At 37.9% G+C, this 26,677-nt stretch overlaps 1 protein-coding gene and 1 long non-coding RNA gene across 8 annotated transcripts in view; one reads left to right on the top strand and one right to left on the bottom strand.

Annotated features, from left to right (window-relative positions):
• Positions 1 to 26,677, top strand: part of CDH17 (cadherin 17) — a gene marked incomplete at both ends in the record, with an annotated part of 59,866 nt that overhangs the window by 7,151 nt on the left and 26,038 nt on the right. For 4 of the 7 annotated variants that reach the window (XM_081266668.1, XM_081266674.1, XM_081266673.1 and 1 more), the window contains 9 exons: positions 11,591 to 11,725; positions 12,544 to 12,682; positions 15,521 to 15,679; positions 15,775 to 15,974; positions 18,208 to 18,339; positions 18,663 to 18,813; positions 20,644 to 20,859; positions 24,140 to 24,216; positions 26,125 to 26,316. In XM_081266668.1, the coding sequence (XP_081122794.1) occupies positions 11,591 to 11,725; positions 12,544 to 12,682; positions 15,521 to 15,679; positions 15,775 to 15,974; positions 18,208 to 18,339; positions 18,663 to 18,813; positions 20,644 to 20,859; positions 24,140 to 24,216; positions 26,125 to 26,316 (1,401 nt within the window). Of the gene's footprint in view, positions 1 to 11,590; positions 11,726 to 12,543; positions 12,683 to 15,520; positions 15,680 to 15,774; positions 15,975 to 18,207; positions 18,340 to 18,662; positions 18,814 to 20,643; positions 20,860 to 24,139; positions 24,217 to 26,124; positions 26,317 to 26,677 lie in introns of those variants that run through there. The other 3 variants (XM_081266672.1, XM_081266671.1, XM_081266669.1) reach the window with 3 other exon arrangements.
• LOC308633704 overlaps positions 22,070 to 26,677 on the bottom strand; it is a 66,626-nt gene continuing 62,018 nt past the window's right edge. Inside the window, exons 3-4 of the long non-coding RNA XR_014018849.1 lie at positions 26,367 to 26,533; positions 22,070 to 22,149 (exon numbers count right to left, since the gene is read on the bottom strand). This is a non-coding gene — a long non-coding RNA (uncharacterized lncRNA). The remainder of the gene's footprint in view (positions 22,150 to 26,366; positions 26,534 to 26,677) is intronic.

Genomic DNA, 26,677 nt, shown 5'->3' with positions numbered 1-26,677 from the left:
CCTTAGGTCTCTGACTTGGGTAGTTAATGGCATAGTGTCGTGTGTGCAAGAAAGAGGGAGGAAGGAAGATTGGAGCATCCTAATCAAGTGCTTATATGTGACTCAAAAGCCCATCCTTTGTGAGTTATCTCAGTTGCTTGTTGGTCAACGAGATGCTAAACAAAGCTATTTGGAGATGTGAAAAACAAGAGCAAACAAGCCAACAAGGATAACAAAAATGTGAGGAAAAAGTCCCAACTGTACATGGGAAATTGGTTTCTGATACTTGTCCTCAGTATATGAAACAATAAGGAACAGTGGGAACTACAGTCATCTGGGAGCGCACGGAAAGGGGACAGGCTCAATTCAGCTCCAGACAATTTTCACAAGTCAGAATTCAGGTACTGAAATGCCAGATTTATCAATTTTTCTACAAAATTCAGAAGTTTTTCTATTTATGTAAAATTCTCTGGCTTAGAAATACTAGCATACTGCCAGCCAGTAAACATCATTCCTTAGGCTTCATTTGTTTGGTTTTTTTCTATTAGCCATGTTTTTGATGTTAATTCGAGTTGTATCACTTTTCAATGTTCATACAAGTTGTATCCTATATCAGAACTTTATTTGAATGACTGAATAATATTCGATTGCATGGATGTACTGCATTTTGTGTATTTATGTATTAAATAATGGACATTTGGGCTGTTTTCACTTAGGGCTATAATGAAGAATGTTGCTATGGACATTCATGTACAACTTTCTGAGAATGTTTTCTACTCTTGGTCACTCACACATACAGTAGTGAAATGATTGGGACATAATTAATTCTATGTTTAATTTTTGAGGAAGTATGAAACTGTTCTTAAGAAACATTTTTATTTCTACCAGCATTGTATGAAAGTTCCAATTTCTACACATTCTCAACATTAGCTTTATCTGTCTCTTTTAATTATAGCTATCCAAATGTTTGTGAAGTGATATTGCTTTGTAGATTTGGATTGTATTTCCCTAATGACTAATGGTGTTGAGTGTCTTTTCAAAAGGTTATTGGTTCTCTGTGTTTTCTTTAGTGAAATGTCTATTTGAATCATTTGCCTACTTAGTTGTATCATTTTGTCTTTGTTGTTGTTGTAGTTCTTTGTACATTCTGAGAATCTGTATACAAGTCTTCCCCTCTCAGATATGTTTTGCAAATATTTTCTCACACTCTGTAGTTTAATTTTTTGTTTTAAACCTCCTACTCTTTCTCCTTTTGTGCAATTCTGGGAATCAAACTCGGGTTCTTGAATATGCCAGGCAAGCCCTCTACTTCTAAGCCATGCCCCTATTTTTTTTTACTTTATTGATAGTGTCCTTTGAAACACAAAATGCCTTTAATTTTGATGAAGTCTCATTTTTTTTTTATTTTCGTTATTTGTGTTTTTGAGATCAGATCTTAGAAAACTTTGCCTCATTCACGGCCATGAAGTTTTATATATTATTCTTAGTGTTTTATAGTTTTATATTTAGGGTCTTTGAAGCATTTCGATTAAGTTTTTGTGTATGTTATGGGATAGGGATACAGTTTCATTCTTCTGCATGAGGATATCCAATTGTTTCAGTACCATTGGTTGAAAATATGATTCTCATGAGTTGTAATGCATTATATTGTTATATATAACAAATTAAAATTGAAAAAAGAAAATAAGATTTTTTTCCCTATTGACTATCTCACCCCCCTCGGCTGATAATGAAATTGGCTGACCACAGTTGTAAAGTTTTGTTTCTGGACTCCCATTTATTGCATTGATCTATTTGTCTGCCTTAAATACCACAGTATCTTGTACGGTAGCTTTATATTACATTTGGAAATTGGGTAGTGTTCTACAACTTTTTTTTTTAATCTTCAGGATTGTTTTGTCTATTCTGGGTCCCTTGCATTTGTATATGAATGTTAGGATCAATTTGTCAATTCTATAAACAAAGCAGCTATAATTTTGATAGGAATTGTGCTGAATCCCCAGGTCAACTTGGGCAGTATTGCCATCTTCACATTAAAACTTCCAATCTGTCAACATGGGATGTATTCTATTTGCTTAGATCTTTTAATTTTCAACAATATTTTCTTGTTTTCATTTTACAAGCAAATTACAATTTGTCTTTCATTACATTGATTCTGGTATCGCTCTTTTTTATCCTATTTTAAATAGCATTTAAGAAGTATTGTCAGGTTGCTCTTTAACACTAGTAAAGAGATAATTGACTTTCATATATATATCCTTTAACTTATACCATTACAGGATTTACAGAATTTGTTTTAGCTATTACCTATAAGAGTCCCCCACCCACGCAGTTAGGATTTTCCATAGATAAGATTAGGTCTTCTGTGAACAGCAAGTTTTATTTTTTTCTTTCTAATCTAGATGCATTTTCTTTCTCTTTCTTGCTAATTCCCCTTGCTGGTACCTCCAGCACAAGGTTAAATTGACATGGAAAGATTGAACCTTCTTGCTAGTTCTTAATCTTATGGGTAAGGCTTTTAGTATTTCACCATTAAGTAGGATGTTAGCCAGGAGGTTTTTTGTTTTTTTGTTTTTTTTTTAAGATGACCTCTATCTTCTATTCCTAGTATATTGTGTATTGAATATATTTTTAATGAAAGGATGTTGGATTTTATCAAATGATTTTCTGCCTCTTTGGAGATATTTGTCTGGGTTTTGTCTTTTGGTCTATTAATACAAAGAATTATATTGGTTGATTTTTCACATACTGAGCCAGCCATCCACCTGGTTATTATATATAATCCTTTTTCATATTGCTGGATTCAGTTTGCTAGAATTTTATTAAAAAAAATGGTGTCTACATCGAGGAAAGAATTTCAGACCAATATCCCTGATGAACATAAATGCAAAAATTCTTAATAAAATACTGATAAGTTGCATACAAAAACACATTAAAAAAGATAGTGCCCCATGATCAAGTGGAGTTCATCCCATGGATACAAGTTTGGTTCAACATATGAAAATCAATGAATGTAATACATCCCATCAATAGACTTAAAGACAAGAATCAGATGGTTCCCGAAATAGATTCAGAAAAAGCATTTGGCAAAATACATCATCCATTCATGTTCAAAACACCAGAAAAACTAGGGATAGAAGGAATATACCTAACATTGTAAAAGCTATAAATACTAAACCTAACGTTAACATCTTTCTAAATGAAGAAAAATTGAAAGCATTCCCTATAAGAACTCAGACAGGGATGCCCATGCCTTCTCTTATCACTTCTCTTCGACATAGTCCTGGAAACTCTCGCCAGAGCAATTGGAAGAAAGAAATTAAAGGGATTATGAATAGGAAACGAACTCAAACTCAAACTATCTCTATTTGCTGACAACATGATTCTATGTTTAGAAGACTCAAAAAAAACTCCACCAGAAAACTTCTAGAATTCACAAATGAATTTAGCAAATTAGGATATAAAATTAACACACATAAATCAATTGCATTCCTATACATTAATATGAATCAAATGAAAGAGAAATTATCCCACTCACAATAGCCTGGAAATCTAACAAAAGAGGTGAAAGACATCTACAATGAAAACTACAGAACTCTAAAGAAAGAAATTGAAGGAGACCTTAGAATGTGGAAAGATCTCCTGTGTTCTTGGATAGACAGAATTAATATTGTCAAAATAGCCATACTACCAAAAAGTGCTATACAGATTTAATGCAATTCCTATTAAGGTTCTGATGATGGTCTTCATAGAAATAGAAAAAGCAATCATGAAACTTATTTGGAAAAATAAGAGGCCCAGAATAGCCAAAGCAATCCTTGAGAAAAGTTGAAACAGGAGGCATCACAATACCAGACCTTAAATTATACTACAGAAATATAGTAACAAAATGGCATAGTATTGGCACCAAAACAGACAAAGACCAATGGTATAGAAGACATAGGGAAAACCGTGCATAAAAACAGTTATCCTATACTAGGCAAAAGTTCCATAAACATACATTGGAGAACAAATGGTGCTAATAAATCTGGAAATCCATATGTAACGTGAAATCAGACCCCTATCTTTCACCTTGCATAAAACTTAAAGTAGATCAAGGACCTATGCATTAGAGACCCTTAGGAACCAAATTCCTCAACAAAACTCCCAAAGTGCAAGAAGTAAAATCAAGAATTAATAAATGGGAAAATAGCAAACTAAAAGGCTTCTTCACAGCAAAAGAAACAATCAAGAACGTGAAGAGAGCCTACAGAATGGGAGAAAATCTTTGCCACCTGCACCTTAGAGCATTAATCTCAAGGATATATAAAGAACTAAAAAATTTAACACCAAAATACAAATAACCCAATCAAATCTAAGGAATAGACACTTCATAGAAAAATATGATCAGTTAATATATGAAAAATGTTTAACATCTTTAGCAATTAAAGAAATGCAAACTAAATCTACAGTGAGATTCCATCTCTAGTCAGAATGGCAATTATGAGTCCAAGTAACAAATGTTGGTGAGGATATGGGGAAAAGGATACACTCATACGTTGCTGGTGGGACTGCAAATTGGTACAACCGCTCTGGAATGCAGTATGGAGATTCCTCAGAAAATTGGGAATGGAACCACCATTTGACTCAGTTATCCTATTCCTCAGCATATTACCAAAGGACTTAAAATCAGCATACTACAATGATGTGGTCAATATTTATGTAGCAGTTTAATTCACAATAGCTAAGCTATAAAACCAACTTATATGCCCTTCAACAGATGAATGGATAAAGAAAATGTGGTTCATGTACACAATGGAATATTACTCAGCTTTAAAGAATGAAATTACGGCATTTGCCAGTAAATGGATGGAACAGGAGACTATCATGCCAAATGAAATAAGCCAATCTCCCCAAATCCAAAGGCTGAATGTCTTCTGATATGTGGGATGCTGACTCACAATAGGCTGGGACGGAAGGAGTGGAGGTTTACCAGATTCGACAGGGATAGTGGAGGGTGGGGGGAGGGATGGAGGAGGTTGGGAATTGGAAAGACAATAGAATGATTGGACAAAACATTCCTATGTTCATATATGAAGGTTTGGTGTACTGATTCTTATTTATCTCAAAGTGTTTTCTTTGGATTTCTTCTTAGACCTGTTGATTATTAGAACATATTATTTTCATGACCAGTGTAACTCCACATTATGTACAACCACAAAAATGGGAAGTTACTCTAAGTATACATAATGTCAAAATACATTCTACTGTCATGTATAACTAAAAGGAACAAATAAAAATTTTTTAAAAATTTAGTGTTTATATTCATAAGAATACTGAAGTTTTATTGGGTTGCCTTTTTCCAGTTTGGGTATTAGGATAATACTGGACTGAGGTAGGAAATATTTCTTTTCTGGTTTTTGGAAGAATTTGTGAAGGTTTAGTGTTAAATTTTACTTGTTAGGTATGATTTACCAGTAAAAGCTTCTGATGTAGTCTTTTCTTTGTGAAAATTTTTGATTACCAATTCATCCTCTTGTTCTGTTCATTAAAAAGAACAAGATTTCTTCATTGATTATTAGAACATATTTCCACAGATTTGTGAATTCCTCAAATTTCATTCTATTATTGATTTCTGATTTCATTGCATTGTGTAAGAGAACCTACTTTGTATAACTTCAATTCTTTTAAACTTGAGACTTGTCTGTGGTCTAACATAAGATCTACTCTGGAGAATATTCAATATAATCAGCCTTTAGTGGAAGAAATATTCTATCGGTATCTCTTAGCTTCCAGTTAGCTTATAGTTCAAATCTTATATTTTTTAAATTGTATACCTTATTACAAATGAAATTTGAAATCCTCAATAATTACTCTTGAATCAACGGTCTTTCATGTTTTTTTGGGGGGTGTGTGTAGGCACATGTTCATAATCATTGATTTTTTTCTGATATATTGACCCTGTGTCATTAGTAATTGTCATTTTTTTCCTTCCACATATTTTTATTGGGGCATTCTAGTTGTACATAATGATAGGATTTGTTACATATTAGTACATGTACACACTATAACAATATAATTTGACCCATATCACTCCCAGCAGTTGCCCCTTGAATATCATTTTTAAAATCTATTTTGTCTGATAGTAAGTAGTATAGCTTGATTTTATCCTTATTTTGAACAATAGTTTTGTTGGATTTATAAACCTTACTTGGCAGTCTTCCTCTTGAAGCACTTAGACTATGTCAGTGCACTGCCTTCTTGCCTTAATGAGAAACTCTTAATTTTATTGAGGAACCCCTGTGATGAGTCTATGCACATTTGAGATTTTTTCCTGCTGCTCTCAAGATTTTCTTTCAAATGTTTGATTAGGATGTGTCTAGAATTGGGACCCTTTCAGTTTATCTTACTTGAAGTTTATTGATCTTCTTGGGTATGTAGATCAGTGTTTTCTCCAAATATGGAACATTTTCCATCATTTCATCTTCAAATGATCTTTCTTCCCCTTTTATGTTTCCTTTCCTCCTAGGACTCTTATTAAGCATGTGTGTCTGCTTGATTGTGTTCTGCTGGTCTCTAGGGCTCTATTAATTTTATTCTTTTGTCTTTCTGTGCTTCAGGGTAGATAATCTACTTAAGTTGACAGATTCTTCTGTTAGCTCAAAGCTGCTTTCAAGCCCCCTCAAAGAGAATTTTCATTTCAGTGAATGTACTTATCTCCAAAAATTTTTTTTAAAATTTCTATATCTTTATTGACATTCTCTATTTGGTGAGACATTGCTTACATACTTTTTTAATGCTTTTATTAGTACAATATAGTTATGTATAATAGCTGGGTTTATTTTGACATAGTCACACATGTATAAAATTTAATTTGCTCCCTTTCAGGTCCCACGTCCTCTTCTTTCCATCCCCTCTCCCCTCCCCTTTACTTTATTCACTTTCCTTTACTCAGTTGGTTTTCCTTCTATTTATCTACTTATTTTTAATTTCTGCTTTATAGATATGCACAGGACAGGAGTTCACTGTGGTATATTTATACATGCACATAGCATAATTGTGTCAAATGCATTCCACATTTCTTCCCTTTCTCATCTTTCTTCCTTCCCCTTCCATTTCCTCCTCCTACGCCACGGTCTTCCCTCTCCATAGGGTGTCCCTATCCCCATCCATCCCCCACACTGCCTTTCCCCCTTACTTTGCTCTATCTTCCACCAATGAGAGAAAACATTCAACACCTGATTTTCTGAGTCTCACTTCAGTTGGCATCATTCTCTGTTTCCATCCATCCACTAGCAACTGCCCTAATTTCATTCTTATTTATGGCTCAGTAAAAATCCATTGTGTGTGTGTGTGTGTGTGTGTGTGAATATGCCACATTTTCTTAATCCATCTATTGAAGGGCCCCTGAGCTGGCTTCATAACTTGACTATTGTGAATTGCACTGCTGTAAACAGAAAGGTGGCTGTGCTGCTATTGTATGCTATTTTGGTTTTTTGGGGGAAATACCAAGGAATAGGATGGCTGGGTCATCTGGTGCTTTCATTCCTCGTTTTGAGGAATCTCCACACTGCTTTCCAGAGTGGTTGTACTAATTTGCAGTCCCACTAACAATGTATGAGTGTACCTTTTATCCCACATCCTTGCCCATTTATGATTTATATTTTTGATGATTGCTGTTCTAACTGGAGTGAGATGAAATCTCAGTGTAGTTTTGATGTACATTTTCCTGATTGCTGGAAAGTTGAACATGTTTTTCATGTTTGATCATTTGTATTTTTCTTTGAGAAGTGTGTGCAGAGTTCTTTTGCTCATATATTGATTGGGTTATTTGTTCTTCAATGTTAAGCTTTTTGAGTTCTTCATATATTCTGGACATTAATCTCCTGTCAGAGGAGTAGCTGGTAGAGATTTTCTCTCTTCACATTCTTAAATAATTTCTTTTGCTGTGCAGAAGTTTGTAAGTTTGAAGCTATCCCACTTATTGGTTCTTGGTTTTATTTTTTTTGAGTATTAGGGGTCTTGTTAAGGAAGTCACTACCTATGGCAATATGTTGGAGTGTTGACCCTCTGTTTTCTTCTAGCAGTTCAAGGTTTCTGGTCTAATTCTGAAGTCTTTGATCAACTTTGACTTGACTTTTATACAGATAGGTCTAGTTTCATTCTTCTACATGTAAATATTTGTTTTTTCCAGCACCATTTATTTAAAAGGCTATCTTTTCTTCATATATTTTTGGCAAGTGTCAGATACCTGTAACCACGTGGGTCTGCCTGTGTGTCTTCTATTCTGTTGGTCTTCATGTCTATTTTGATGCCAATACCATACTGTTTTTGTTAGTTATTATTGAGATCAGATATTGTGATACCTCCAGTATCACTCTTCTTGCTTAAGATTTCTTTGGCTATTCTGGGAACTTTGTTTTTCTAAATTTTAGGGACTTTTCCCCATAGTTCTGTGAAGAATGTTATTGGTATTTTGATGGGGATTGCATTGGATATGTATAATGCTTTTGGCAGTATGGTAATTTTGACTATTAATTCTGCATATTCAGGAACATGGGAGGTCTTCCCAAATTTTCTAAGATGGTCTTCAATTTCTTTCTTCAGCATTCTATAGTTTTCATTGCAGAGGTCTTTCACCTCCTTAGATTAAAATTTTAAAAATACTTGAGAATGTGAATGCAATAGTTTTCCTGATTTCTTAGCAGAATCACTATTAGAGTATAGGAAAATTACTAATTTATGAATGTTGACATTATGTCCTGCTACTTTGCTGAATTTATTAGCTCTAGAAATGGAGTTTTTGGGGGTATTCTACATATAGGATCATGTCATCAGTGGATAATTTGACTTCATATCTCTTTAAGTTTCTTCTCTAATTGCTCTGGCTAGAGTTTCAAGAACTATATTGAGTATGAATGGTGAGAGTGGACATCCTTTCGTTCCAGATTTTAGAGAAAATGCTTTCTTAATTTTTAGGTTGAGTATGGCTTTAGATTGGTGTCTTTATAATGTGTAGGTGAATTCCCTAATTTCTCCAGCATTCTAGCATAAATGGGTGCTGGATTTTATAAAAGGCTTTTTTTTCTGCATCAATTGAGATGATCACATGCTTCTTGTCCTGAATTCCACTTTTGTGGTGAATTACATTTGTTGATTGGCATATGTTGAACCAAGCCTGCATCCCTGGGATGAAATCCATTTGATCATGGTATCCTATCTTCTTGATGTGTTTTTGAATCTGGTTTGTGAATATTTTATTAGAATTGATGTGCATCAGGGATATTGATCTGTAGTTCTCATGCTTTCTATTTTGGCTCTTTAAAGAGTTTTTAAGTTTTGAACTTTTTTAAAAGAAATGATTTGAAGTGTTTAATAAATCCAACATCTGAGTTTTCTTAGGGATTATTTCTATAATTTATCTTTTATATATGGACGTTTACTTATGTCTAATAATTTGCTGAAAATTTGGCATTTTAAATAGTATAATGTAGCAACTCTAGAAATCATCTCTCTTCCTTTTAAGAATTGTTATTGCTTGTTTAGTGACTTTCATAAACAAATTCTGTGATGGGCGGCCACTGAAGTCTCTGCTCAGTTAGCATAGCATCCAGTTAATGTCCAGATACAGATTACCTTAGGTGCTTTGCACCAATACATCTCTAATCCTTACCAAGGGCCACTGGTCCATGTTGGGCACACCTTCAACAGTTTGTCATCAGTTTATAACTCTGCCTTACCCTTCACATCCTTCTCATGCAGAGCCTCAAAGTCAGCCAAAGATGAGGGAGAGGGCCTTCTCGGGACCTTCCTGGACATGTTCACAGCCCTGCTCATGAATGTGACCTTCTAGATTCCTAGGAACAAATCAGAGATTTTCAATTTTCTATGGATAGCTTTCCTCTCAGCTTTTCCTTTAAAATTTTTAGTTGATTTCTTACTTGCTTCAGTTGTTACCACAGAATCGGGCAGCTACAATGTTAAACAATAGCTGATGATTCTTTTCATCAAATGCCCCTGGGGGAAAAATCAGTCGGAAAGCTCTAAGTCAAATAAAGACAGGCCTTGTGAGTAAGTGCTTCCAGGCGCTGCCTGACAGGTGAGATGATGAAGTTCTCTGTTGGGTTTCGGGGAAGCTCCAAGCCCCTTCTGCCTGCTCTATGGTACTGTAGTTATGAAGTTGCTGATTTTCAAGGGCACTTCAGGTTTTAGAAAAGCACAAAGGGATTAGGCAAAGCAAACTACCACGAAACTTGATTCTTATTGATATTCAAGAGTTTTTTTTTTCTTATAAACATGCCTTGGATTTCACAAGCATTGGTTAATTTCTGTGGTTCTGAGAAAGTTGATATTTATAATATTTGTCAGTGTGCCCACTGCTTTTATGGAGGAGTGGTTTTGTGCCAGCTTTGGTGCCACCTCTTCCACTGATGTCTGTATCTTTAAACACAAACTACACTTTTATCTATTAACTAAATACAATATCAATAAGATATGCACAAAAATCTCTTTACCCATAATATTACTCACAAACACACCAAGTATTGTATTTTTTAAAACTTCCATTTTTTGCCCACTGACATGAATATTTTTGGTACTGTTACAGCCCAGCCTGGTTTTACCCTTATGTTCTTCTGATACTTTGCATCATGTCATTGTTTCTTATTTGTCTTCATAACGAACCTCTTAATGATTAATATTCTATCAAGTTTGTTATAATAATTTCATTCTTTTTTTTTTTACCCTTTAAAGTTTTCAACCTTACCCAGTATCAGAAATGATATTATTAGTAGTAGTAGTATTCTATATACTTATACGACAAGTATATAGAATTAATCTTAAGGAATATTTGAAAACAGTAAAGTTTACTATCAAAAGCTACAAATATTTTATGCTTCAAGTTATTTCTAAGAGCATTATGTGAATTATATTTCCATCAATGTGTTTTATTTATAGCCTTATTAACACTGGCATGATTATAAAATTTATTAATATATAAAATATATTTGGAATTTTTGAGGGTAAAAAGTTTTTAAAATTTTATGTAAAGTTTCTATTGTGGTCTTTAAAGGTTATATAGCTATCACATGAATAGTGGCTGTTTTTTTTTTTTAAGTTGAAGCCACTTACGAATTCCTCCCTGAATATTAACATGCTTCTTAATTTTGTCACAAGTTTTAGAAGTACTAAGTGACATCTTTTTACTCTAATGCTACCTTTGAAAACGTTTCTGACGTAATATTATAGCTTTTAGATATTCCATGAAAAATATCCTTTAACCTCACTAATGCTTTAATAATCCAATAATTATTAAATTATCTTAATAAATTAACAATTGTTAATAAATCAAGTATTTTAACAAATTATCATTCAAATAATTATCAATTAATAATTAATTCTGCTTTAAAGCATTAATGACTTTTGTCAATGTATTGAATTATATATTGTTTTCTGAGGAAAACATATTTTGAATTGTTACATAATTAATGCACAAGCACAATTTTAGACTGATAACTATTAAGGATTTCTTAGTGATTACATGAATGAAAAGTCTGCTTGAAAGTGGTGAATTTCTGGAAATTCCACAACATCATTTTTTCTTACAACCTAATCTGTTTTTGCTTTCTCCCAGTTTAAGGCCAATCCTCCTGCAGTGAGTTTTGAACTAACTGGGGAAACAGACGACATATTTATGATACAATCAGATGGACTTCTGTATTACGTTAGAGCACTGGACAGGGAAACGAGAGCTACTCACCACCTCCAGGTAAACTGAGACCAGATGAAGGGCTCTAACTCTAACTTCTGCAGCACCCTTCATCCTGGGAATCTCACTGGTACCCTCATCCCTGCATCCCGTGACAACTCTTCTGACGTTAGTAGCATACTTTGTGAACCTCATATCACCATTTTTTTTTAACCAACTACACCAGAAGTAGTTGGTTGACCAAAGTAACTCAATTTATGTAGCTAAGACCCTCAAATGACCTCCTCGTGAAGGCCCTGTTCAGGCATCGGGGCCCAAACCAAGCCAGTGTTGCACTGATGTCTACGTGCAGCTCTTGGGTGGGCCCTAGACTCGCAGCTTAGTCGGCCTCCATGCTGGGATGGAGCTCCTTTGGCCTTGGAGAAAGCAGAAGGAACTCGGGGTCTCCAAAGACCCTGATCTTTCTCTTTCCACCATAGTTTTCATGGTTGGTATCTGAATACCTAGGACAGAAAGTTAACTGGAAAAAGAGCAAGCCAATAGCCTCCTCTTGGCCCCTTCTAAAATGGCTGTGCTTTGGAGGTCACCATAACAGCTCTGTAAGAAGACACACACTTCATAGGCACAAAGGGTTCTCCTTTCACCACTTGAAGTCACTTAGAACAGAGTATGTTAGTGCCCAGCACACCCCACTGCTAGAAGGCTTCTGAGATTAGCCAGGCTTAACTAACTGGACCTCTCTTTTAGCAGCTATCAATTTGGGCTTTTGTGGGTCCTTCCTTTCCTATTTTCACCAGGCCACTGTAATTTCCTTCAAATGATTTTTGGACATGTAATGTGATGTCTCATGAAAGTGGTTTTCTTTTCCTCAAAATCAGATTTCAGCCCTGAATGCCCAAGGAGCTACAGTGGAGGGCCCAGTCCCCATCACCATAGAAGTGAAGGACATCAATGACAACCGACCCATGTTTCTCCAGTCAAAGTATGAAGGCTCAGTAAGGCAGAACTCTCGCCCAGGTAACAGGCAGGAGCCTGGAGATGTTTGTGGAAAGACATAAGGGGTCAGGTAGAGGAGGCAGCTAATAGTTGCAGCCGTCATTCATTAAGCACTTACGGACTTATTTAAATTTCACAGTCATCTTTTAGGAGTTGTTTTATTATCCTAGGGTTTTTCATCTGTCCTTGGCACTATTGACTTTTTGGCACTATTGACAATGTCTCTAGACAGTGCCAAATGTCCTGGGGGAGGGGAGTAGAACCACTGCTTTATGGTGAACTTGAAGACACTTTAGAGTTCTAGAACACCCTAGAACAATCTGGAGAAGTGAACCCATTCTGCAATACGCTTACAAGAACCTCCATGATCATAGTCACTGTGGGGTCCCAGTTCCTTTTCTTCTCTTACCTTCATGTCCCAGTGATGGTTCATTTTTTCCTCTGTGCTCCATTGACCTTCTACCCTTCATTTCCACAGCAGCCCTCCCTAGAGGCATTAGTGCATACAGCAGGCACCAGTGAAGTAACATCCATCAAAAACAGGGCACAAAACAAAGATGAACTTCCAAGTTCTCAGACTCTTGGCCGTGACATCAATTCCACCTTCACGTTAATCTTTTCCTTTTCTCAGTCTTCAGTGCCTACAACTAATAACTTAGGAAGCAAAGTTCCTTCCACTTTTTTACATAGAGCAGTTCACAGTCCCGCATCTCTGAGTTTGCATACCATAGACTGCCATTCAGAATTCTCCATGCCTTAATTTTTTTTCTTTAATAATAAAATCTTCTACAGAAGTGGTTCAAATTTTTTTGTTCCTGGGACTCCTATATTCTCTTGAATTTTTCTGAAGTCTTCAATGAATATTTAGACATGTGGGTTAAATCCAGTGTTTTGATCAGAATTTAACAGCTGTTTCTCTGGGGGACAAAGCCCTGATTTGTGGCATTTGCCAATATCCAGGATATAAAAACTCTCAATCTACCAATGATGCTACTAATTGACTCACAAAATATTTTATTTATTATTTTAAAATTTGTTCTAATTATATATGACAGCAGAATGCATTTTGACACATTGTACACAAATGGAGCATAACTTATTCCTCTGACTGTACATGGTACAGAGTCACAGGGGTAGGGTAATAATGTCTGTTGCATTCTACTGTCCTTCCTATCCCAATAGCCCTATCCCTCTCCTCGCTCCACTCTGCACAAAGTTCATTCTTCCCTACTCCCCCCTACCCCCACTATGGATTAGCATCTGCTTATCAGAGAAAGCAATTGGCCTTTGGGTTTTTGGGAGTGGCTTATTTCATTTAGCATGATTTCTCTAGGTCCATCTATTTACCTACAAATGAAATAATTTCATTCTTTTTTAAGGCTGAGTAATATTCCATTGCATATATGTACCACATTTTCTTTATCCATTCATCTGTTGATGGGCATCTAGGTTGGTTTCATAGTTTAGCTATTGTGAATTGAACTGCTATAAATATGGATGTGGCTTTGTAACTGTAAATGCCGATTTCAAGTCCTTTGGGTATAAACTGAGGAATGGGATAGCTGGGTCAAATGGTGGTTCCCTTTCAAATTTTCTGATGAATCTCCACACTGCTTTCCAGAGTGGTTGCACCAATTTGTAGTCCCATCAGCAATGTACAAGTGTATCTTTTCCCCACATCCTCACCAACACTTATTGTATTCTTGGTAATTGCCCTTCTAACTGGAGTGAGATGAAATCTTAGAGTAGTTTTGATTTGCATTTCTCTAATTGCTAGAGATGACTATCATTTTTCATGTTGATTGTGTTTTTTTCTGTGAAATGTCTGTTCAGTTCCTTGGGCTTTTTTTTTTTTGTGTGTGTGTGTGTAGTTAAGTTTGACTCACAAAATTTTTGAAAGTTCAAAACTGGTTCTTGCAAGGCGATTCCAGTATCTCACTGGTTACATCTATCAATATTTACTGTATTAGATTTAAAAAAATTACTAAATAATTTAAAGGAATGTTAAGGAACATTTTAATGAAAACTATGTTTTCAAGACAAAAATAATTTAGTAAGAGGAGTGGCATTGTTTTGATCTTTGCAGATTTCTTTGATGGTTGAATTAATAAAAAAACAATTGGGTTATCATAGCTGTTTCAACATTCATTCTGTTGCTGCCTGCTATTTTGGTTGAAGTAGTACATGAAAAAAATTAGTCTTGCACAGATATGTAGTAGGGAAAGAGATGCATATTATAATAGTATTTTCAGATAACTGTGGATCTTCTTTGGTAAGGTATCAAAACTTGAAGTGATGGTTTCCTAAAGATTAGTTGTGGCTGGGCATAGTGGCACATGCCTGTCATCCCAGTGACTCAGGAGGCTAAGGCAGGAGGATCACAAGTTTGAGGCCAGCCTCAGCAATTTACCAAGGCCCTAAGCAACTTAGGGAGACCCTGTCCTAAAATTTTTAAAAAAGGCTGGGGAGATAGCTCAGTGGTAAAGTACCTCTGGGTTTAATACCTGCTATGAAAAGAAATTAGTTGCAAAGAAGGATCTGAAACTACATCAGTAAACTCTTTTGTACTCTGTACTCCTTTACATTAAAATCCGTCAAATGATCTTGTGCTTTGAATGGATTTTTACATAGGCATGAATTTCAATGCCACAGAATCCTTGAAATAGACTTGGATTCCCAGAATTCCCTGACCTACACTTTGATAAACCTCTCTTAGGGGAAGGGAGCAGAATAAAAATTCATTTCCCCACGGATATGAATCATGGCCCCCTTCCCCCACGTCTCTGCTTCTTAGGGGGAAAAATGGCTACGATTGGTTTGGGTTTCACTTATCTTTTCTGGGTGTGTTTTGTTCAACAGGAAAACCCTTCATGTATGTCAATGCTACAGACTTGGATGACCCAGCCACTCCCAATGGTCAGCTTTTTTATCAAATTGTCATTCAGCTTCCCAATGTCAACAATGTCATGTACTTTCAGATCAACAACAAAACAGGAGAAATATCACTTACCCCACAAGGTAAGTCAAGGGATGCTCTCATCAGACTGAGTCGGAGAAAGGGGCTGTCGCCTTCAGAGATATTTCCTTCTCTCCCCTACTCTTCTCCCCTGTAGGGTCTCAGCAACTGGATCCTGTTAAGAATCCTTCCTACAATCTGGTGGTCTCAGTACAGGACATGGGAGGCCAGACTGAGAATTCCTTCAGTGATACTGCTTCTGTGGACATTAAGGTGAAGGAGAATATTTGGAAAGCACCAGAACCGGTGGAGATTGAAGAAAACTCAACTGCTCCTCATCCCCTCAAAATCACTCAGGTAGAGCCCAGGGACACCTAGAGCCTCCTACATAAATATCCTTGCTTTGTGGAAACCTACGTACCCCCCACGGTCTTCACGGATACACTTACTAGAGATGTTTTTATAACACAAAGCACATAGTTTCTGGTCCCAGGCCTCTGGAGTTTATCATCATGGGTAGAAAACTTGGATTCAAATACAAATTTGGACTTTCAGAGAGAACTTCATTCCCCTCACCTTTAAAAAAAAAAAAATACACTGGGGCTATTTATTCTTCCCTGTCACTAGGATAGAATATGGGGGCTGCCTTAGAGCAGGTCCCATGTGGTACGCACATCATGTACATGCATATAGTTTGAATTTGGGATTGCAAATATTTTTAGACGGCTGGTGTTTAATCTTATGGGAAATTCTTTACCCAATAGACTCAGAGGATGAGGGGCACAGACGGGACTGGCCAAGGGTCAGAGTCAGAGCAGGCAGTCTTTCTCCTAGGAGACTCCCTGTTCTGTCTCCTGTTGCTGCTGCTTTTTATTCAAATGCTCCATGGTCCTCCTTCCCACCTCCATGGAGGGGTGCTTACCCTGGGACCCTCCTATCTCAGTTCCTGGAAATCCAGTCTGGATCCCACCAATGTCTGATCTTTTCTCATGGCATGAAAGCCGTGGGCTACTGGGAGAGCCCAGGAGTTGGAAGCAGGTGACTGAAACCAAGTTCTTGTTCCCTTAATGACTAATCATGAACAAGTCGAGCTCTTCCAATCCCCAACTTCTCATCAATAAAATGGGCGTTAATAACACCTCTTGGGGGATATTGTAAAGGTTCATTGAGGTAGTATTTATAAAAGTAAATGAAAGATGTTAATGTTATGAAGAAGTGCTCATTTGTTCTTCCCTGAAGATTTTTTTTAAAAAAATGAGACTATTGTTAAGGGGGATGAAATATGATAGCCCATCTCATCATATCTATTATCTTACCTAAAAGGGATTTATTTATTGAATGTTGAATTAGCTGATGTTAACCTCAAAGGGCAAAAAACAAAAGGGGTTCTACTTTGCCAACTTAAAAAGCTTGCCAGAACTTATTACCAAGAGGATTTCAGATTCGGGGCCTAAAGTCTGTTTATTATTTAAGTTATTCCCATGAGGATTCATAAATGCTAAAAAGAACTCATGTACTTAGTTGCTCTTGGGGCTTCCAAAGAAAAGAAATTCTGGAGGGCCACTCTGTTTCCAGGCCCAGAAGAAGTGCTTTGAGTGTTCTGAACCCCATGAAGAAGAGTAGAGAGGCACAGCTCAAGGAAAAAAGTATAGGAAGAACTTTTAGGATATAAGAGCAGCTCACTTTAGAGCTAGGAATATAGTCTTTGGCACAGACCATGGGTGGGGCTTAAGTAACTAACAAGAGATAAATTTGTCTCCTTGATGGTTTTCCAAGCTGGTCTGAGAGAAGAGTTTCATATCGAAATTTGAACTGACTCCAAGACCTTGGGGGGAAAACAATCTTAATTTTTTTTGCACACTAATTTTCTCATCTATGAGGTGTATCAGTGGCCCCTGTTTCATAGTAGTGTTTGAAGATTAAATGAGATATACATAAAAGTATTGAGAATTGTGCATGCTATGTGGTAAAGCCTTGATAATTATTAGTAGCGGCAGAATATCTGAAGTGAGGCTCTTCTCTAAGCAAGTGGACTGGTCTTACTATGGAGTCTGTTTATTTTTTGTTAGGTTGTTGCAGAACAACTGCCCCATCCCCACTTATTTTCAATTACAATTACAGTGGGCAGTTCACTCTAATCCTGAAGACTAAATAGGGGAGGAGTGTGCCTTTACATATCATTTGTCTTACTTAACTAATTTCATAGAGAAATTACTTATTCATCTTCCTTGGTGAGTTTTAGAGGCTCATCGTATGTCACGGTGTGATTCTCAGATAACTACTACGAAGTTCATTTCTGTTTCTTAAACTGATGTTTCATGAAGGTGAAGCCTCCATAGTCTAACTTCTAAAAGGAACCACCCACAAACTCTTTAGGGATTTATAAAGAATTGCTTTAGAGAAGAAAAATTCTCTGGCTTGCTTTTTTTTTTTAATCCTATTTTAGGTTGAAAATGAAAAAATGGGTATTGGTTACTATAGGAAACTACTGATATACAAAGTTGTCAGAAATTGAGAACCAGAAATTTGTTTATATCAAGTTCCCTTGGTCCAGTGTGTCCTTCCTCACGATTCTCTTTGGGCCCTGTAGGTGCGGTGGAATGAGCCAGGTGCACACTATTCCTTATCTGACAGAGACAAGCTGCCAGTATTCCCATTCTCAATTGACCAAGAAGGAGACATTTATGTGACTCAACCCTTGGACAGAGAAAAAAAGGATTCAGTGAGTAAAATGGGAAGAGTTTCACAGATGAGAAGACAGAGTCCAGCGTCCACTTACCCTTGGGAGCAAGATCCATTTTTCTTAAAAAAAAAAATAATAATCTGTGTCCTGGACATACTATTGGCTCTCAAGACATAACTTGACAAATTCCCTGCACATCTGATCCATTTGATTTTTTTCCTCCTCTTCATTTCTAAATAAATTGAAAATAAGTGGGGGTGGGGCAGGATGGTCAATGAAATAGAAATGAAACAGCTATTTTCTCTGCTTCTTAGAGGGGACAGTGAAGGAGTCTTGTCATAATTCTGACCTTCCTATTGTAGTACACTTTTTACGCCATTGCAAAGGATGAGAATGGAAAACCACTTGCATTCCCACTGGAAATTCATGTGAAAGTTAAAGATATTAATGACAATCCACCAACATGTCCATTTCCGGTGACTGTATTTGAGATCCAGGAGAATGAAGGACTGGGTAAGAGCTGCCCGCCCTGTGTTAACTCTGCAGTCTTTCTCCTCTGTCTGGTAAATGGTGGGTGGGGAGACTTATTTGGCGGTCAGCTGTGGCACAGCACAGAGGCTGAATGCACTGTGAGAGTCACATGGGCACAATAGTTTAGATCAAGCATTGTTCGGAGAGTATTCTTAAATTGAAGCTTTTATGACTACCATCCCCACTAATGATTACTACCATCTACTATTACTGCTACCTCCCTGTCGCCATTACCAGCTTACCAGTGTCCTGTGTACATCAATAGGATGTACAATCATTTGCAAGATTCTTCTACAAATTATCTTATTTGACCTCTAATCAATTAAAGGACCAAATCTCATCAAGTCTGCTAAAAATTTAAACATTTACACTCAAAGTCAGGTATCCTGAGATAAATGTAAATAATATCAATGGGAATCGAATTTGACCCTTGAGCCTCCCTCTCTAGGCAGCTGATAATTTGGGAGGCTGGCATAGGGACTGTTATGATTTCTGGGAGTCTTGGGACATACCTTGTTCATTCCTGCTGTTAGTGTTGATCCCATTGAGTAGGCAGATGTGTCTTGAATGTTCTGACCTGTTGTGCCATGTAAGCTTCAGAGGCTTAAAAGCCCTGTGGCCTCTTATGACTCATTTCTGGGGCTGTGCTGCTCTGTGGGCAGATGCACATGTGCCTGTGGACATTCTCACCATTTCCTTTTGGTGTCTCCACTCCTGTCACCACACACCTTTGCCCCAGAGGCTGCTTTCCTGGTGACTTGCTGGCTTCTCCCTCAGCACTCATTTTTTTTAATTAGAGAAGAAGAAAATTTAATTTCTTAAACAGCAATGAAAGATTTCAGCTTATGAGTTACCCTAAATCCAGGATGATTTCATCTCAATATCCTTAACTAGTTACATCAGTAATGACCCTATTTCCAAATAAGGTCCTGTACTGAGGTTTGGTGAGGACATAAATTTTGAGGGTGGAACACTGTTACTGCTATCTTTCTGTACATCCTGAAGGGGATGCCTTGAAGAAGTGGTGAGGGAGACTCAGAAGTCTGGGAGAGCCAGCAGTTGTCTCCCCAAATTCATATGGTAAAGTTCTAAGCCCAGTGCTTCAGAATGTGGTTATATTTGAAGATAGGTTCTTTTTTTAAAATGAAAAAGTTATTATTTGGGGGGGATTAGGGAATGGACCCAAAGGTACTTTACCACTGAGCTACAGCCTTTTTTATTTTGAGACAGGTTCCTTAAGTTCCTGAGGGTCTTGCTAAGTTGCTGAGGCTGGGCTTGAACTTGTGATCCTCCTATCTCAGACTCCCCAGGCACTAGGATTATAGGCCTGTGCCACCACATTCAATCTTAGAATATTTAAAGAGAATTAAGGTAAAAGGAGGTCCCTATGGTGGGCCCTAATCCACTGAGACTGGTGTTGTTATAATAAGAAATTAGGACAGAGATGTTCAGAGGGAAGATGATATGAATGCATGGGGGAAGAGAAAAAAGCCATTTACAAGTCAAGGAGAGAGGAGGCTCAGAAGAAAGCAATCTTGTCAAATCCCTGAACTCAAACTTCCGGAAGTGAGAGAAAATAAATTTCTTTTAAGTCATCTAGCCCATGGCAGTTAACGGCAGCCCTGGCTGATAAAGTGTTCAACACACTATACTATGGGAAGGGTTAAGGAACCAAAATAAACCTAAAATCCTTGTCTTTATACCAAAAATTATTTACAGTGTTTTCTAGGAACCTGCTTATCCTGTGAAACCAATTTTAAGTAGAATCCATGGAGTCAGTATGAATGGATTTCTTCCTTCTCTTCTCCATAGGAAGCAGCATTGGGACCTTTACTGCCAATGACATGGATGAAAAAAACACTATCAATAGTATTTTAAAGTACAAAATTGTGGCACAAACCCCACAAATTCCCACAGATGGACTCTTCCTGGTTGAGGAATATACGGGAAAGCTCCAGTTAGCTAGACAGGCTTTGAAGAAGCAAGATACTCCTCAGTACAACCTAACAGTAGAGGTGTCCGACCCAGGTGAGTATCCATCTGCTGTCATGTGTACAAATACCTGCCTTCTTTCCAGTTCTGATTTGTTGGGTGGCTCCAGTGCCTGGGTATGTTACAGAAGGATGCCATTTAAGAATTCTTTGCTTCCTTTGTGAAATCATGCAACACAGAGGCGGGTGTTTTCATAAAGGCCAGAGCTCTAGCTCAGGCAACATTGTTGTTCTGCATCCTCCAAGAAGCAGACACCAAGATGGGGCTAAATGTACATCCTGAAGGGGATGCCTTTGAGAAGAAATGGAAAGGGAGACTCAGAAGTCTGGGAGAGCCAGCAGATTGCAATATAAACCTGACTCTGAATGAAGGAGACAGGGGAGGAAGACTGGGAACACCCTGGGATTCCAAAGTACATTATCTCTAAAAATGAGCCCATCCTCATATCACTGCCTTGCTTAATAACTGGCGGGGCAGCCTGTGGGTATTGAGGCCTTGTTACAAATATAGTGTTGGATTTTGTAGCCTACCAGCGGGGCAATCATCAATCAATATCCTAGTCATTGGAAGTTCTGTCAGGTACATTTTTACAGCCACCATGATAACAGGAAATTAATTGTATTTTCTAGTTCTTGCCTTCAGACTCCATGGGCTCTGGGATAAAAGTGAGAGGTACTATCTTCTCCTGCTAGCTTCTAGTTGGTCATTTGACAGTGTCAGGAGACTTTCTTCCCTGCTCTTTGTACACTTTCAAAACAAGTGGTTCTTAATACCTGGGTCACAAGGCCTTCTGAGGATCTGATGAAAACTGCATTCTCAAACAAGCATACACTTAAACAATTGTGTGCAAACGCAGAAATATTTATTCAGAGACTCATTTCTGGGATACTCATACTTCTAGGAGGTTGAAAATCCTTCTTTGAGTTAATTAGCACTGAATTTTAGATTGCCAAGGAATTTAGTAATTATTATGCTGCTAGGCAGCACTGGTTATATAAATAAGAAGGAAAAAAAAGAGCATTGTTGCACTCTGCACTTCACATCTCTCTCCCTTCCATGGAAGTTGATGTACTGGAAGAGATGTATAGGTCCCCAGTGCAGAATGTTTGAAACCCAGCAAATACTGAAGGTCAAATATTTGTTTAGTACTATGTTAAGAAGTACAACAGAAATCAGTATAGTAAACCATCCGTCTCAATGAAGAAGTGACAATTTCACACTATTATTCATTCTTTCAGCAGTTATCATTTACCTTATTTGAGGTACTGGTCAAGGTATTGAGAGACGCAGCTAAACCAGATCCAGTGTCCTCAAGGAGGGCTCATTCTGGGAGAGAAGATAGATATATGAATCAATCAATTGTAAGGAATATATAAGGCAGCTCACAGAGGAGTGACTAAGTGGAGGGAGAGAGCAGAAACTTTCTGCAAGAGTAACATTGAGCTAAGTTTTGAAGGATATGACAAGTTATAAAAATGTGTAAGACTTACTGAGGAGTGGGGATACCACGTGCAAAGACATCAGGTAGTTTGAGATTATTGGAGTATAAAGTAGACATCAAGTTATAAATTTATTTGTGTGCATGAGTACATCTAGAGAAAACATGGACCAGATTATAATATATTATTTATATGTAAGTATGTGTATTGATGGAATTAATGCTCAATTGTGTACTGTAGATAATTAGCTGAGGCCATAATTAACATAGTTTTACATTAATCCAGCAGGGCCATTAAGTGGAAGACCCACTGCTGGCCCAAAGAAAGGTTTTGCAAAGTCAGTGGGCCAGCAAGTTCAGGACCTTGGAGGGGCCAATGTTGGGGAACTGGCCCCAACTTTAATTGATATTGGTCTTCTTATGATTATTATTAAAGTACTCCTGGCATCCTGTTCCAGTGCATGGAGTGCAAACTCTAGAGTTAGACCACCTGTGTAGTTTAGTCAAGATCCGAGCAGAAAATGGATGGCCTTTACAAAAGGAGTAACCAAACATTTTAAACAAGGATTATTTATAAAGGTCATGGACAGGGCTAAGGGAAACCAATAGGAGATGGGAAGGAGGCTTTGACTGATTTGAAGCGTTGGGGGTGAAGGGAGGAAGCTTTCGCTAGGAGCGCACGACCTTAGTTGGTAGCCAGGAAAGAGGGACACCTCACTTTCCTCCTGCCCCTTCCCCCCAGTCCTGTGGGGGCTCCCATTGGCAGAACCCAACTGTTGCCCATAGGGCAGTGACATCCACTGATGATGTTGATAAGTCAGCCCTGGGGGCTCAGAGCGGGCAGTGCATGGGGAGGACAAAAGCAGCATGTGGATTTGAATCCTGGCCCCACCACTAGTTAGTTGTGTGGCCTTTGGAGGGTTTCCTCATTTCTATATCCCTTGGCTTCCTCCATTTTTAAATGAGAATGATCACAGCAACTACATCATGAAGTTATTGTAAAGATGAAATGGGTAAAGCAGACACTTAACATGGTGCCTGATACAGGGACGTCACTAACAATTTGTATTGTGACGAGAACCTCCATTCTGTGCTTATCCACCTTGGGTAGATAAGCTGAGGCACAGAGACACACCCACATTCACACCTCTGATAAGTGGGATCGCAGAACCAGAGGCTTAACCATTATCCAATATGGTTTGCTGGGATTGCAGCCCCTAGGAAGAACCTGTCATTTTGCTTCTCCTTCTGGCTCCCTCCTCGGGCATCCCATCCCCACCTTCACTGCATGATGATTTTGGATCTAGGATCAACCTGCTGTCTGACTGGGTCTTTGACTTGTCAGCTCCACCCCTCAAAGCCTGTGCCATTTCCTCAGGGTTCCACAAGTTATCTCATAGCTTCCTTTGGATAATTGTACCACTTTCTCCCTGACTTGGAGGGGAGGGAGTTGGTGCCCTTGAATCTCCCATCCCAGGGGACAGAGCTGACGTAGGTCAGAACTGCCTCAAGAAGGCTTTCTGGAATGATAGTTTTACAGAGGACACTGAAGATGGCTTATATTTCACTAGTCAGAAAAGGGAGGCTGCTCTTTCCAGAAAGAACCATCCTCGGGGACAAGCCCTCCCTAGGGTGAGAGCAGGTGGAAGGCAATGGAAAGCCCAGGAGAACGTCTGTTTGGTCTTTCTTCAGCGCACACCTCCCATGCCTGCGGGTGCAGGTGGGGAACAGAGAGAGCATCCTCTTTCCGCACAAATTGCATGTCAGTTGTGAAATCTTGGCTGCGGTTGTCACGTCTCTTGCCAATTTTTCCTTACAGGTTTCTGATTTTAATGCATGATTTGCAATGAAAATTTCTGTGATATGACTGTTTTTCAGATTTCAAGACCTCCTGTTTTGTGCAAATCCATGTCATTGATATCAATGATCAGATTCCCATCTTTGAAAAGTCAGATGTGAGTAGTTGAGACCATTTGTTTTTTCTTTGCTTTGTTCATGTTACTAAATCCTGACTACTGGGATAGAAGCACAGATACTAGTTAAGGAACATATCAGACCTGACAGGTAGCCTTGGTCAATGAACCAGTAATAAACACAGGCACCATCTTTAGTGGAAATCTTCAGGGAACAGTAACATTCATTGTTACAGGATCTGGGAACGAATGTTTATAAACTCCTGCCAACAGCTCATTTATTCTAAGAGCTGCTTAAAAACTACAACCACAATCTTTGTCAAACTGAAAGGAATTGAGTGGTTGTTTGCCGTTTATTGTTGTAGATTTTGTGCGCGCGCGCACTGGACAATTAGTAGATTATTGGAAGTTCTCAACCAAGCCAAAATTTTTGATTTTTTGAGTCAAAAATTTAATTTTTGGAATACTGTTGACTTAACTCACTTTGCAATATTTGGGTAAGAGAAAAGAAGAATTGAATCTCTGGATTAAATGGAAGAAAAAGATGTGCTCGATATTTGCAAGAATAGGAGAATTGGGCATAAAGAAGAAAAGCTCAATATAGACATCAAGAAAAATGCAAATCACTGTTTTTAGTCATTAATACAGGCATGAGACTTGCTGATGATTTTCCCACTGCTTCCCTTCAAAGGAATGTCTGTTTATTTTGAAGGATAGAGATGCCTATTTGGCTAGATTGTTATGTCATGTTTGAAGACAGTTATGAGGCGACCCAGAGCCTTCTCATGATGTTCATAAATCAAAACGGGGACAAGGCTGTGGCAAAGAAGGGGACTGATGTGTGATGGGGGTTGGAATGGTAAGAGATGTGACTGAACTCGTCTAAGAGGCAAGGTTAAGCAAGTATAAAATAAAGAACGGGTTTTTTTTTCCTCAGGCTCCATTTTTTGAGCAATTTTTCATTTCCCAATATTGTGATTTTTTTTCTGCATTTCATGTAGACAATATTATTTAGATTGAAGGTAAAAATTCTGCTCTGGATGTCTCAGAAGCTTAGAAATGCCGATCAGGCTATGGGGAGAGAATATGCTTCCTTCTTTGTGGTGGTCCTCCCCCTCTTTAAGATCAGGAGAGATGACCTGGGGAAGTTTCAGGGGACTTAGGAAATGGTTCACACCAGTGACTAACAGCATCGTCTTTGGAGTTGGAGACACATGGGTTTGAATCCTGATTCTGGGACTCACTAGCTGTGTGATCCTGGGTGGGTTTAATCTGTCCAATCCTTTGCCCCTCTGTCAAAGGGAGATAACATAGCTACCTTTCTTACATTTATTGAGCCCTACTTATGTACCAGATATTCAGGGGCTTTAGATGCATTATTATCTTTCTTAATCCCTACAGCAAGCATGATGTAGATTCTATTACTGTCCCCATGAAACTTATGATCAAATTGACACTCAAGGGAGGTAACTTGCTTCAGGTCATTTAGTTAACAAATGGCAAGTTTACCCAGTATGTCGACTCCTATGTTCAAGCTCTTAAGCTCTACTCCTTGATTAAGAATTAAAACAATGTATGAAATGCATTAAAATAAATTAATGAACAAAATTAATAGATGCAGAGTGCCTGTCACATTGTAGGTACTCAATATATTGTAGCTATTATTGCTATTAAAATATCATGATGGTTATTCAACATATTGGATATCAGAGTGAGATTCTGTCTGGGAATCCTGCCAGTGGGTCTCTGAAATGTACTTTGTACCATGGGTATTGGTTCATGAATATGACTGTTAAAATCAACCACAACATATCATCAATAGGAAAAACATGGTTGGTAAATGTCAGTACAAACTATGACTTGTGTCCATTCTGAAATCAGGGACAAGTTTGCCCTTCGGCAACTATGCTTGATGGCCAAGGACATTATCATTATTTGCTTCCTCTACAGTATGGAAACCTGACTCTCCCTGAAGACACAGCAGTTGGGACCATCATTTTAACCATTCATGCCACTGATGCTGATGAGCCATTTACTGGAAGTTCTAAAATCCTGTATCGGATTATACAAGGAGACAGTGAAGGAAGACTGGGGGTTGACACAGATCCCCAAACCAATAGAGGATATGTCACAGTCAAAAAGGTAAATGGCCATTTAATGCATTTGTCTTTTTGGTGTGTTAATTTACTTACGATTGTGTGAAGACATCAGCAAAGGGGACACATTTGCAGTGACCTCTCAGGCATGGTGGTGGACTCTTGGCAGAGTCATTCCTCTCCTCCTTAGTCTACGTGACGGGTTCACGAGATGACTCATTTGTCAGTAGCACTCTGTCAATCCAGTATACTTAAGGGCCTTCCTTGGGGAGACAGAGAATACTTGTAATTAAAAAGGCCCAGAGGTAGAGCAATAGAGAATCTGCAAGAGTGGCTGACTGCAGAAGGATTGCAGTATAGTGGGATGGAGGCTGTAAAGGAAGTTTCTGGAGGACAGTTTTGAGCCA

This window comes from Spermophilus citellus (genome assembly GCF_964194105.1).
Source record: "Spermophilus citellus genome assembly, chromosome: 14".
Lineage (NCBI taxonomy): Eukaryota > Metazoa > Chordata > Mammalia > Rodentia > Sciuridae > Spermophilus > Spermophilus citellus.
Note: the sequence above shows the minus strand (reverse complement) of the source record. Positions and strands in the feature narration are given on the sequence as shown.